This window comes from Camelus dromedarius, chromosome 11, assembly GCF_036321535.1.
Source record: "Camelus dromedarius isolate mCamDro1 chromosome 11, mCamDro1.pat, whole genome shotgun sequence".
NCBI classification, from domain to species: domain Eukaryota; kingdom Metazoa; phylum Chordata; class Mammalia; order Artiodactyla; family Camelidae; genus Camelus; species Camelus dromedarius.
The window spans coordinates 10,383,366-10,397,788 of NC_087446.1; the positions used below are offsets into that span (position 1 = coordinate 10,383,366).

General features: G+C 46.1%; 1 protein-coding gene and 1 pseudogene across 14 annotated transcripts in view; one reads left to right on the plus strand and one right to left on the minus strand.

The window, feature by feature from the left end:
* Positions 1-854: 854 nt before the first annotated feature.
* Positions 855-1,322, minus strand: LOC105103970 (large ribosomal subunit protein eL21-like; annotated as a pseudogene).
* Positions 1,323-11,123: 9,801 nt separating this feature from the next.
* Positions 11,124-14,423, plus strand: part of RBFOX2 (RNA binding fox-1 homolog 2) — a 238,749-nt gene continuing 235,449 nt past the window's right edge. For 6 of the 14 annotated variants that reach the window (XM_031463174.2, XM_031463171.2, XM_031463175.2 and 3 more), the window contains exon 1: positions 11,126-11,386. In XM_031463174.2, the coding sequence (XP_031319034.1) occupies positions 11,204-11,386 (183 nt within the window). In that variant the 5' untranslated portion in view covers positions 11,126-11,203. Of the gene's footprint in view, positions 11,387-14,423 lie in introns of all 14 variants that reach the window. The other 8 variants (XR_010383117.1, XM_064491510.1, XM_064491511.1 and 5 more) reach the window with 4 other exon arrangements.

Sequence of the window (14,423 nt, forward strand, 5' to 3'; positions counted from 1 at the left end):
CTTCAGAAACTAACACAACATTGTAAATTGACTATACTTTAATGTTAAAAGAAGTGACCCTTTCAGAGAAGCAGCCTTCTCTGGTCTCCCAATGGAAAATAGCCACCCACGCCCCCACAATCCCATCACCCTGGTCTGAGTCTGAGCGGTCCTTACCACTAGCTAACATTTATACTGCTTATTTTAACCCTCTCTCCTCACCAGAAAATAAGCCTGGTGAGAGCAGGGACCCAGTCGATCATCTTCACGGTCACTTTCCCCACGCCTTCAACAATCCCACCACCCAGGAGCCACCCAACACTTGTTGAACATGAATGAACTGTGTATGAGGCATGATGATGGCTGTGTAGGGACAGGTGAGAAATCCTAAATTACAGGCTGGAAAGAAAAAGAGGCACTGAGATGTCCAAGGCAGAGACTGCCTGACACCAGCTGGGGTGGCCACAAAGATGAGGTGGTTTGACAAGAAACCAGGAGCCTCCCTACAAGTGCTGGGGGAGTTGGCACTGGAAGACCAGGGGGCATCAGTGCCTGGAGGAGACTCCTCCCTGAGCCTCAGTTTCCTCATCCACACAATGGGGATGATCATGATACCAACCTCACATGGTTATTCTGAGAATGAAATGGTGAAGATTCAACATGGAATGTGCTTAGTATATAAAAGTTATTTTTTTTAATAAATAAAAATTTTAGGTGTGGGTAGGGTATAGCTCAGTGGTAGAGTGCGTGCTTAGTATACACAAGGTCCTGGGTTCAATTCCCAGCACCTCCTCTAAAAATTAATAAGTAAACATAATTATCCCCCAACCCCCTAAAAAATTTGTAGAGGTTCTTTGTTGATTTCTACTTCACTGTTATGCCATGAGTTCATAGGGAATGAATTCCAGACACTTAGGGTCCTTTCACAAAGTGGGTCTCTAGGTGGAGCAGGCTGGCACTTCAGTTGAACCCACGTCATTTTCTTGTTGGCTTTCTCCTTTTTCTGATTGTTTTCCTTCACATGTTTCAGGGAGCTACCTTGGCTTTTAGAGTGCTTAACATGCTTAATACGCACACTCATTCTCCTGGCAAGAGTCTTGCCCTTAACTTATTTGTTGACTATGGTGCCAATGGTGGGCTGGGGAACCTTCTGGTCTCTTCCTGTTTTGCCATAGGAAACTTTGGGGGACTGCGGGACTGTTTGAACAGTGCCCATCCTTTGATGTTGACAGCATCACCTTTCTTGTGGATTCGTGTGTCTGTGGCCAAGAAGCAGCTCCGTATTTTCTCAGTGGCCTAGAGGACATGGCGGTGCTTCCCTCCTTTCTCTTCACGTGGGTCATTTTGGCGGATTATTGCAAATGGTGGTTCTGGCCGAAAGGAAGTTGCTAGTTACTGGATAAGATTCATTTTGCCCTCACACTGCTTTGTGCTGTGAGTCTGAGTAGGCTGGGGAATTGCTGGGGAATGATGGAAGATTAGGACACAGATCTTTGACAGGAGAAACTTCCATCCCTGTTATAGTTGGGTTTTTTCAAAACAGACCTGGACCCAGGGATCTGGGTGCAGTGGTTTATTTAGGTCATGATCCCCGGAAGCACACCCAGGGAGGAAGACAAGGAAGGATGAAAAGAGAAGAAAAGCTGTATTTATGAGCCAGTTACCATTGTGGGCAACTCAAGCTCACTCCTATTGTGGCCCTCTGAGGATAGTGTAGAAATAGCTCACAACTGTCCTGCCAAGAGGTGAAAGATGGAGAATTTGTACACCAACTTCTGTCCCTCCTTAGTTAAGTGGTGCCTCTGGGGATTCTCCTTGGAGGGGGGGAGGTTCCTTCTGGAACCCTCTGTTCCATGGACCAGCCAGAAAAAGCCCTTCTGGCAGGTTTTAGGAAGCAGGTGACATGTGGGAACTGTCTGCAGAACCCACAGGTGACTTTCACGGGAAGCCAATGGGATAGGCATGTGACAACAACAGCGTCTGATACTTCTCCTTTGGCCTTTGGGTGCAGATTGGGAGAAATGAATCCCCTGGGGAAGGAGGGTACTAGATTGTATTGTTTCAACATATTCATTGCCCTTCCCTTCAGAGGGATTGAACATCCCTACTCCACTGAGGGCAGGCTTGGCCACGTGGCTTGCTTTGGCCAATGGAATGAGAGGAGAATACGGGCGGGTCCCTTCCATCATGTGGTCCACCACCCTACCTCTTTTCCCTTTGCCATAGACCAGTAATAACCAAGATATGGACCAGTCCATCAGCCTGGGTCCAGAATGAAGACATATGTATAACCAACCCACAATGGATATGTGAACAAGAGATCCTTGTGGTTGTAAGCTACTGAGAATTTAGAGGTCTTAGTTCCTGCCGCATATCTTAGCCAAAGCTGACTAGACAGAAGGAGGGATTTATCTGATTAGTGATTTGGGAAGAAGAACTGGACAGGGCTTGGCTCAGCAACTTTATTCTTTCTTCAAATCTGCTTGACTCCAAGAAGGTGAAGCCATAGCGTTAAGGAGCCGGTCCCTGTCAGGAGTAGCATGTGGCTTTCCAGCTATGCCAGTGGCTTGGTGGTTGAGTCTAATTCAAGAATGGAGGTTCACAGCACATCCATTTGGCTGCACACTCGGACGTATTGTTGATCAGTGAGAAACGTTTTCATTTCTTCTCTCTGTGTCTGTCTCTAAATCAGTTCCTGACTTGATAGCGAAGAGATGCTATTTATTGAGCCCCTTCAAACTTCAAAAGCCTTTCTGTATGATTCCAAGTCGCAGGGAAAGAATTTTTTTTTTCCAACTTACTGGGTTCTGCCTGCCTCTCACTGTGGTACTTGCCATGCTCAGCTTCATTTTGTGCATTAACATAAAACATAAATGGGAATGTTAACTGTACTTTTTGTGTTTATGAGCAGGTAGAGTGCAAAATTACAGGGAGTTCTGGCTGATAAGCACTGTTTTAAGTCACAAAAGTGGGAATGGGGAAGGATGCATGCCTTGTGGAAGATTATTTCCACCTTGCCTTCTCAGTATTCCCAACTTTTTTTTCCTTCTTAATCTCTCTCTCTCTCTTTTTTAAATCTCTACCTCCTTTGCTCATCTCCATAAAAACTGAAACAGTAAATGTCTTGGGTTTAAACAGAATTGATAGGTTCATGGATCTTTCGTTCACTCAGTCATTACTTATTAAGCATCTCAGTATGCCAGGCTTTATGCCAGGCTGGTTGAGAGAAGAGATTTGAGATATCATTCTTGTTTTCTTTCCCACCACTCTCCTTCCAATTCCAAGCTTTGAATATTGTCCAAAGATAATACTTAATATTTTATTAGAATTGGTGTCATTTTATATACCTTCAGTTTCACAGATTTTAATCAAAACAATCAAGCTTTTGACCAAAAACATAATTAAATTATATTTTATATATCAATTATTATATATTTTATTATTTAATTGATTTAATTAATTTAAGTTTTATAATTAAATTTCATTTCCTGCTCACATAACAGTCTTTTGGGGGGGGAGTATAGTTAATTTACAATGTTAGTTTCAGCGTAGAACAAAGTGATTTAGGGTGTTAATACATACATACATATATATACAGTCTTTTTCAGATTCTTTTCCATTATATGTTATTACCAAGAAATTGAATATAGTTCTCTGTGCTAGACAGTAGGTCCTTGTTGGTTATCTATTTTCTACATAGTCATGTGTATCTGTTAATCCCCAATTCCTAATTTATCCCTCCCCCACCCTTCCCCTTTGGTAGCCATAGTTTGTTTTCTATCACATCACAGTCTGATGCATCTCTCCTCCAACTGATGACTCAGGCATCCAGGTTCCTTTTCCTCCTGTGATATTACTCTCTTTAGCTTGTGATCTCCACAGCCGCTGTGGAGGGGAAAGGGAGGGCTGGAGATTGGCAGGGATGTTTTCAGGGGCCAGGCCTGAAACTTTTACCCACATTCCATTGGCCAGAGCATTGTCCTATGTCCCCATCCTAACTATGAAGGAGGTTGAGAACTGTCTCTGTGTTCGCAGGATGAGGAAACGGGGCAGAGACTGTCTTCGCCACAGAAATATTAACTCATTCTCTCTTCCCCACCTTCCCTGGTATCTTCCACTGTTCCCACCCTCCCTTCCTTTCAGGAATAAAGCTGTTACAGGTGGAAGTACAAAGAGAAAGGAGAGTCAGGGCAGAGCTTTTGAATTTCAAAAGGCTTTTGAAACATATAGCTTGAGAGAAAAGTCTCTGTTTTAAAAACTTGGTCTTTTTAATTCCCGAAGTCTAAATCCTGCATAACTCTGGACATGAAATCTACACCCTACAAAATCTAGAGGTTTTTTTCCAGAATCAGAATCAGCTGGGACCAGTCTTTTGCCCTCACCCAGGAGAGGCACATGTGGCAAGAGTTGAGGAGAGAGAGCCAAGTCCAGAGCTGACCAGAACTGAAGCCGCATGTGGGGTCTCTGAGGATCCTTGCCTTCACCTTCTCATAGTTGGAGCCTCGGGGAGGAGACAGGGAGAAACAGAACTCCAGGTCGCTGTGGCATCTGGAAGGAGGGGAGGTCTGTGCCCCGCCTCCCTTCAGAACATTTGCAAGGTTCCCCTCCAGCAAGGGTGTGAGGAGTAGCAGTGTCTCCTCTGTGTCTACACAGCAGGGGCCCAAGACAGCCTCCTGGAGATTCCCCAGACCCCAGAGCAGCATGGGAGCAGCTGGTTTTCCCATGCCCTTGACAGAGGTGTGAAGCAGATACAACAGAGCCTTTCCTGGAGAGACCCTGGGTAAGCTGCTCTCTGGGTGGGTCAACGACTGACGACCAGACAGGACAGCTCAGCAGAGGCCAGCTGGGACAGATAGCGACAGCCAGACAAGGACCCGGGGGAGATACCTGACCAGGCTCCAGAGACAGCAAAGACCCGGTATCTTGATGCAACAAAGGTCTGGGAGCTTCTGCCCCACGTGAAAAACAGGATCAAGATTGTTGCGTTCTGTTTCAGAAAACAAAAAGTTACACTTTTTTTCCCCTCTTCCCTGTGAGATTTATATCTACCTAAATCAAAACATCCTAAAAAGTCTACAAAGACAAGCTGAGGCATGGAAGGGGCAGTGGACTTGGAGTAGGAAGTAGGGAGTTCCTTTGTCAGTAACCATTCAGCATGACCTTAAGCTTGTCTTTTCACGTCTCCGGATCTCAGTTTTCTCATCTGTAAAATGAGATGTAATACTACCCGCTTCGCCGACATGCTGTGAGGACTAAATGCAAAAAAAAAGCCCGTGGTTCAGGGCCTGGCACACATCAGGGGTTCAGTGAATATCCGAACCTTCCCTGCCTTTCCCTTCTGAGGTCATTTTCAATTTCGAAACACCATAATTCTTTGTGGGAAAGATGCATATATGAGGTTACATACACGAGAGCCTGGAAAATAAAATAAAATAAAATGTCTTCTCTACTCTGTAAGGAAGCAATAAAACCTAGGAAGAGGCACAAAACAGACAATGAAAACCCAAGTTGGGAGCGGAGTGAGGGGTAGCGGGCTGGGTGAGGGCGGTGACAGCACTAAATGAAAAACAACAACTCAATACCCTGCTATCATCCTTCATCAAACTACAGAAATAGAAACCAGACAAACACATTATGTGAAGGGCAAAAGGGTTGGCAAGGTTCTGGCCTATAGGAAAAACCCAGGTTCAATAATGCCATGAGCAGAGGGAGGTAGGAAAGTGAGGTCAAAGTCAATGGCAGGGTTTGTGTCTGGACGGCTGGTTTTACAGTGCTAATGAGGCTGAAACATCACACGCTCCTCTTTTGCTGAACTCCATTTCTCATTAGGCTCTGTATCTGCGCCCAGATCAGCCCGCCACGTGGCAGGAGTGGCTGCCCCTTCATCCAGCTGATGAATTATCAAGAGTATTCTCCGCCTTTCTTTTTTGGGAAAAGAAAGCTTTGGAGTAGAAAATGCTGTCTTCTATTTATATCTACTCTTCTCTGATTAAAGAGATGATAAATTTGGGGGAAGGACTCAGGCCCTGAGCACTCAGTCTTTATTTAGAAGAGTGCATGGTTAAGACAGCCTTTCCAAGATCCTCTGCTCTGCTCTGGGTCTTTATCTGTTCTTCCAGGGGGAATGTGAGTGCAAGGCTGTGTTTCTGAATAATTTCAGGGTTGTTGGAATAACCATATATTTTGTGTCAAGCTCTGTACTTGGGGCCAGGGACACAGAAATCAAGGAAAGGATTAAGAGAGTGCTCATGTTCTCAAAGAGCTTATAAATGCAGAGATTTACACCACGAGCTTGTCTGATGGCTGTTAGTAACCAGAGTACAGGGTTAACAATAACTGGTATTTAAACAGACCTTTCATGGGATCTGTTATCTCCTGTGGGCCCACAATGGCCCTGTGCCTAGGTGCTCCAGCACCCACTTATTTCTCCTTAAGTCTCAGTTTGAAGTCCACTGGCTTGAGTCCTGTGCTCCAACTCCAAGCCCAGCGCTATTACCACCTTATCTCCTGGAGAGCATTGCTGAACTCTTCCTAAGCCCTTGCAGGCACTCAAGAATGTACTCATTTTTTATCAGAAACCATAGCCTGGGAAACTCCTCCTCATTTTAAAAGACCCAGATCAAACATAACATTCTCGGTGAAGCTTGCCCCATCTCCCTGGGGCAGGAGTTACATCTTCCTATGTGCTTTGGACACATATACTAATCATATTAATGAGGATAACAGAAGTAATAATAGTAGTAAAAAGGTCTAAGTTACCATTTATTGAGTGTGTCTGTGGGCCAGGTGTCATGCTAAGGGCTTTGCATGCATTATGTAATGCTCAAAAGAACCCCAGGGGGAGATACTATTATTATCCTCAGTTTACAGATTGTATCACTTAGGAGTCGAGTTTGGCAGCATGTAGAAACCTGTCCACAATGGCTTAAGCAAATGGGGACTTATTTTGCTGAAATAGATAAATTAGAGGTGGACAGGCTGGGGCTGGTACGGTGGCTCCACAGGACCATTCTTAGCATGTAGCTTTTGTTACAGTGGACACAAAAGGGCTGCCGTTTTTCCAATCTGTGTTCTGGGTGGGAGGAAAGATAAAAGACAAAAATCAAAGGATGGAGGGCAAAGAGCCTTTTCTTCCTGTGGTTTTGTCTTATTAGTCAGGAACGGGTGCTAATTCCCTACTTACATCTCTCTGTCCAGAACTGTGTCATGTGGCTACTAGGGAGTCTGAGAATTCTCTTTTTCTTCTTTTTAAAGCTTTCTTTCAGATTTCTGCCCTGAACAAAACTGAGGTTCTGCTAGTAAGGACCAAGAGGGGAATGAATACTGGGTTGCTACCCATGCTTGTCCCATAAATGAAGAAAATTGGGCCCTAGAAATGCTAAGGATCTCTCTTGTCTAAGGTCAGATTTATGGTCATATCATATTTAAACCCATGTCTGTGTGACACCAGAGTCTGTGTTCTTGACGGATATGAAAGATGACCTCTTTGTCATGAAGCATTACAATTGTCTTTTTATCTGTTCATCCCTTCTTCCCTTGTCTGTGAGTTCCTTATTCATTTTTTAAATATTTAATTTACATATTATTTAATTATTTTACTTTGGTGGGGACAGGGGGGAGGTAATTAGGTTTATTTATTTTTAGAGGAGGTACTGGGGATTGAACCCAGGACCTTGTGCAGACTAACCACGTGCTCTACCACTTGAGCTGTACCCTCCCTTCTCCTTATTTGTCTTGGTATCCCAGACTCTTGCCCATAGTTTGTTGAATGGATAAATGAATGAATGTTAGGACTTAGTTTCTGCAGCTAAAAATTCTTTCTAGGAAAATATTTTAATATTGTCCTCCTCCACTGTAATGTTTTATAACCACCTGTTTCCAAACAGGTAGTTGCAGATGTATGTGAAAGAAATGATCCTGATTTTTGTGCTGCCCTGGGTGCCTTTGGCCTCGTCTACTATTTATAGGTTTCTATTCTCTCTCTCCCTGAATGCTTAATGCTTGTTTACAGGGCGGGGTCCAATTTCTCTTTGTTCTGCCTGGTCATTCAAATGTTCCCATACCACATCACTCTATTTCTTCGGGACACATGTGCTACTTGAATAACAATAATTTGAGTCACAATTAGCCCTGATCCCAAATCTCATTTCTTCCTGGAGCAGTCCAGGAAGGACCTAGCATCATTTAGATACCAGTATTTTGGCAAGGTAGGTTGGGAGGGGAAAAGAATTCTTAAGATACCAGTCTAGAAAGTAACATGTCAGAAAACCAAACACTGATGCCCCTAGGTTTAAAAAAGAAAAAGCCATTGTTGTTCCACAAGCCATCAGGAAGTATCCCAATTTTTCTTCAAATCCATAGTGCTTAGATGGAGCCCCATCTGCTGTGAGGTACCGGCTGATTTAGGTTGGAACCACCTAATTCAGCTCAAGCACAAACTTGCAGGCATTTGGACTTCCAACACAATAACCCAAATAGCAGTATTAAGAGATGCCTGGGCTTCTCCTTCCAGCCATGGGCCCCTTAGCCAGTAGCTTACTGTCACTAAACAAATTAGATGATAAATATTTACCACTTATTAGCAGATACTATAGTTAGGCACTATGCTAAGTGCTTTATATTGTCTCCGTTAGTCCTTAGAACAACACTGTGATATTATTGTCATCTTACAAACAAGGAATTTAAGGCTTGGTGAAAATAATCGATTTGCTCACCAAATGGTGACTTGGGGAGCTTTGTCTGCCCATGTTAATCTCTAGCAGCCTCATGAAAGAATTACATAAATTACCTTATGTAATTAAAAAAACCCAATGGTAATGATAATGACATATTCTTATCATTTATTGAGTGCTTACGATAGGCCAATCTGTTCAAAGTTCTTAATGTGTGATAACTCATTTAAACCCTCACAGTAATCTTTTCAGGAAGGTACTAGTAATTAGCCTAGTTTTCAGATGAAGAAACTGAGGCATTGAGAAGCTAAAGTTTTCACAAGGCACCATGACTTGTAAGTAGCAGAGCTAAAACTTGACTGTTTTTATCGGTCTATAACACAGCCTAGTTAAAACAGTGTGCTCGCTATGAAAACTCAGCTTCAAGACAAGTCCTCCCTTACAACCAGTCTGCAGACCCTAATCCCTTTTGGTATAGAAATTCTTCAGTCATCACTGTCTAACATCAGTGGGCAGTAGGTGGTATATTCTAGATTCAAACCTGGGTTGGTCTGACTCCAAAGCAGGGACCTTTATCACTGTACTGTTCCAGCACTAGCCAGGTTAAACCCAAGTTCAAAGGACAAATCGTAGACCCATCTGGAAATGACCTGAGAAGTTATCTAACCCGCGGTTTCTCAACCTCAGCTACTATTGACATTTTGGGCTAGATAACTGTTATGGGGACTGCCCTGTTCATTGCAGGATGTTGAACAACATTCCTGATCATTCTTGGTCTCTATCCACCAGCAGCACACCCCAACCCAGTGTAACAACCAAAAATATCTCCAGATGTTGACAAATGTCTTGGGGGAGATGGGAAGGGGCAAAACTTCAAGCCTAGTCTCATTACTGTATTTTATTTCAGTGGTGGATGAGGAAATTAGGCTTATTTATTTTTAGAGGAGTTACTGGGGATTGAACTCAGAACCTTGTGCATACTAAGCACACGCTCTACCACTTGAGCTATACTCCCCCACCTCAAACCTGTTTTCAAACCACTGATCTAAGCTGTCTCCTCATTTTGCAAATGATGGAGCAGGGATCCAAAGAGATGAAGCAACATGTTTAAGCTAATTAGCAGCATCTAGGTCATTCATGTAACATGATTGTATCCCTATAATGTACAGGGCACAGCATGGAACCCAGAGAAAGTAGATGTCCTCTTGGTCCTTACAGTCTGGTAGGAGAGAGAAGCTATTGCTCAAATATCTCTAATTGCACGAAGTTGATAAGCAATAAAGTGTTAGGCAGCAAAGTGCAGAGAAAGAGAATATGATCTGGTGTCCTGAGATCTAGATCTGCCACTTTTTATCTGCGGGACTTAACAAAGGTTCAGGTTCACCATCAATGAAACAGAGATCATGGTATCTACTCTGCTTATATCATCACCTCCAAAAAGGGCCTGAGAACCCATGTGCAAACTGTAAAGCTCTTAGAGACATTAGTTATAATTAATATGATCAGGAATGTGATAATAATTATGATTAAAGAAAAGGCTTTCGGAACTGAGAGTCATGCAGTGGTGGCTTCATTCCTGGACCTTCCGACTGGAGATCTTCATTCTTCTGTGGGAGAGGGAGCAGGCAAAGGTCCCCCCATCCTCAGAGCCTCTTCCCTTGTCTGAAACTGAGGCGGCCAGATGGGCGGATTCCGGGCACAACTTTACACAGCGAGTCCCACCAGAGGGTGTTGCTACGCAGAACTCGGGCCTCTCAAGCTCCGCCCTTTCTAGGCTGTGGCCCTGCCCTTAGGGAAGTAGGCTCCGCCCCCTCCGCGCTGGAACTCCAGCCGCGCGCTGCCTCCAGCACTATCCCTCGCCTGGGCCGGAGATTCCCGAACTCCCCCGATCTCTTCCCAGCCTCCCTCGGGCGCCCGGAGCGGAGGCGGCGGAGATTGCCGAGGGGTGCTAGCCCCGCCCCCATCTCGGGCTTGGCCGCCGCCGCCCCCTCTCCCCCGCCACCCAGGCCTCCCGCGCGGGCTGGAGTCCCAGATCCCGGGCCCTTCCTCCTTCTTTCTCTCTCCCCGCCTTCCCGGTGCTGCCACAGTGGCGGTCGGAGGATCCCGGCCAGTCAGCTCGTTCCGGCCTCGAGCCCCCCTCCCCCCAAATAAACACCCCTCCCCACGCCTCGGGATCCCGGACCGCCCCCTTCCTCCCTCGGCCCGGCGTGTGGTGAGGGACTGTGTGAAGGAGCGACCGCGGGCCGGCGGGCCAGCTCCGTGAGTGCGCGAGGCGGGCCGCGCGGCGGGCCGGGCCGGGGGTCGTGTGTGCGCGTGGGGGCGCGAGAGAGTGCACGTCGCGACCCGCCAGCCGCCCCGAGCCAGGGTGCCGGCCAGCGACCAGCCGCGACCGCCCGCCGCCGAAGGGGCGCCGGGCCCGCGCGCACGCACGCACGCACGCGGGGGCGGGGGCAGGCGCGCGCCCGCCTGTCGCGACAGTCGGGGCCGAGGCCCAGGGGGAGGTGGCCTGTCGCGGGTCGCCCGGCTCCCGAAGGCGAGGGGGGCGCGGGCGGATGGCGGAAGGCGCCCAGCCGCAGCAGCCGCCTCAGCTTGGGCCCGGCGCCGCTGCCCGGGGGATGAAGCGGGAGTCGGAGCTGGAGCTGCCGGTGCCCGGAGGGGGAGGAGACGGAGCCGAGCCTGGCCTGAGCAAGCGGCCGCGCACCGAGGAGGCGGCGGCCGACGGCGGCGGGATGCAGGTGAACGCGCGGGGCGGGCGCCTTGTTATCGCTGGGGGGCGGCGCGGGGCTCCCTGGCTGGGAAGGGGGAGGGCTTCCAGGGGTCCCGGCTTGGAGGTGGGAGGGGGCCGGTCGGGGCCTGGTTGGAAGGTGGGGCGACACTGGCTTCGAAGTGGAGGGTGCAGGAGAAGCCCAGTGTGCCCCAGAGGGTTTTGATTCCTGAGGGGACGAGGGGGCACGATGCGTGAATAGGTGTTAGGGGGAAATCGAGCAAGCTTGAGATGGATTCCAATCTTTCAAACCCTTCCTTAGTTCCTTGGGGTGGAGTGGAAGCCAGGAAATCCTGGGTCTGTAGCCCAGAGAGCTGCTGGACCAAGTCGATGACGAGGGTGGGGGACAGTGTTGGGAAACCTATCCAAAAGGAGTACCTTTTTGGCAGCCCTAGACACACAACGGGGATGGAGAAGGAGAGCGATAATAAAAAGGAGAGAAGTGGAAAGCGAGAAAACTCCTCGAGAGCCCAAAGGGGATGTGGCTTAGATTGTGGGTTAAATCAGTTACACAAGGGTTGCGAGAAATACAAGGACTTGAGTAGTGTTGTGGGGACACTGGTGCTCAGGCTCTTTAACTTTGTGGAGCGTGCTGATGAGTCTGGCACTAGACACAGGACGTGCCCCTCCTGTAGTTTGCCAGTTGTTGGGCAGCGACTAGCTATTTAATGTCCGGGGGATAAAAGAAAATTTATTGGGCTGTTAGAAGGCTGGATTCTGAGTTGTGAACTCAAGGATAAGCTGGTTGATTTGGTGAGGGAATGGGGATGTAGTGATGATGTTAGTTGACTTTGTAGTTTGAGGAAGAGTGTGAAACCGTCCTAGGTTTTAGAATTTGGTCTCTGTTCAGAAAATACTTGCTGTGAAATGGTGGGGCTTGCCTACCAGCAATTGTTTAGACTACTGCCTAATTCTCTTAGAATCGGAGAATGTTAGAGATACAAGGGACCAGAGACATCTTTTCCTGGCGTTCTTAGCCTGGATAGACTTGGAACGTTCTTACGCAAAATAGTTTATGGGCATTCTTTGGTGGGAGAAATTCAGTAGTTTTCATCTTTTTTTTTTTTTTTTTGAGAGGGGAGTCAAGTCCCAAAATGTTTTAACTACCTCATCTTATAGATTGAGAATCAAAAGACCAGAGACTAGTGACTTGCCTAGGGCCACCTGATTAGCTGGTGGTGAAACTGGAACTAGAAGCCTAGTCTTCTAATTCCTATTCCTGTGCTCTCTCCATTACACCACTCTTGGAAATCTCTGCAGTGCTAAAAGACTTCCTGTGCTCTGCTCTCTGCTTTTCAAGGCTCTGCCTGACTTCCTCTGTTAGAGACGGAGCTGTATTTAAGCCTGGTATATTTGCTGTGTGCTTCTTGGTCTCCCTTGCAGAGGCCACTCTATTACTTGTGTTGACTTGGGTAAAGTGACCCTCTTGGTGTTTATTTTTGAATTCTTTTGTTTGCCTGCTTTTTGTTCTCCATTCGAGCTCTGTCAGGGAGAGGGATTGTGAGAAAAGCTCAGGGCCATGGAAAAAATACAGACGAATATGGGGAGACTTCAGGTGAGGTGGGTTAACTTTGGATGTTAAGGGGAGAAAACTGGCTGTGGGTGCTGGTGAGCATGTTCTGCTTGGTGTGTGCATATATCTATGTCTGTTTGTATTTGTTGTTTCTGTCAATCATGGTTAATAGTGAGACTCCCACTCCTTCCCTGTCCCTCTTCCTCCTGGGGCCCATTATTTGCTGATTTGCCTTCAAATTGACCAAGGATAGTAGTATTTGGAAATGGAGCAGTGTATGGGGACTTAGGAGTATGCAGAGGAAGGAGTGGATTAGGCCCTTTGGGTATGGATGGACAATTTGGAACTATCCCACAGAGAACCCTTTATTCACTCAGTGTACTTGTGGATCTTTATTTATTCACTTTATCCATTCTTATCGATGTAGTTTCAATACACCATGTCACACAGGTATTCAACTCATTATTGATTTAGCCCCCTGCCTTCAATTACCTGTATGGTTCTGGGAAAATCCCTTCTTTTGGGGCCCTGTTTCCTTAGTTGTAAAATACAGTGTTTGTACAGGATGATTTCTAAGTTACCTTCTTTAAATATGTCAAGTTCTCTCACCTTAAGGTATTTGGTGTTTACAGTCTAGATGGGGAGTTAAAATGGGTGAAAAGTTTAAAAAAAAAAGCATGTGTGTATATTTATACACACGCACATACACACATATGTATATGGATTTTTTTGGTAAGTTCCAGAGGAACAGGAGTAGAGATACCAAAGGGTAGATGCATGACATAAGGCTTTGCAAAATGGAGAGCCAGAGTGTGCAGAGGATTTGTGCCACTGAGGCCAGGAGAAGGAGATGGTCATTCTTGCTGAAATGGTCAAGGAAGGCTTTATATGGAGGTTGAAATTTGAGGTATGATTCAGAGTAAAGGAAATATAATGTTAATGAAAAGATAAAATTTAAGCTTGGGTGACCACCATCTCTAGGACATTGCTATATCATTCTGATTATAGTGACAGAATATTGAGTATTCGTTTAATGAATGTTTATTGAATAGCTGCTATATGCTAGGCCCTGTTTTAGAGCCTAGGAAGTATGGTAGTGAACAAAACAAAGACTCTGCTCTCATGGAACTAATATTCTAATCGAAATAGACAGACAATAAACAAATCAAGCATTATTAGGTGGTGGTAAGTGCTAAGAAAAAAAATAAAGCAGGGAAAGGGATACGGAGTGGTGAAGAAGATGGTTAGGTAAGGCCTCTCTGCTAAGTGACCTTTGAATGACATGAAGGAATGGGCCATACAGATATTTGAGGGAAGAGGGTTCAGGTAGAGCAAGTGTGGGTGCAGAGGTGATGAGAGAGAAGTGTACTTGTGTTTGAGAGCAAGGGACTGTGTGGCCGGGGAGAACGATCAGGGGCCAGGCAGTTTGAGGAAATGGTATTAGCAGTGTAGACATGCCTATAGGCCCATGTAAATTTGTATTTAAAAAATCTAG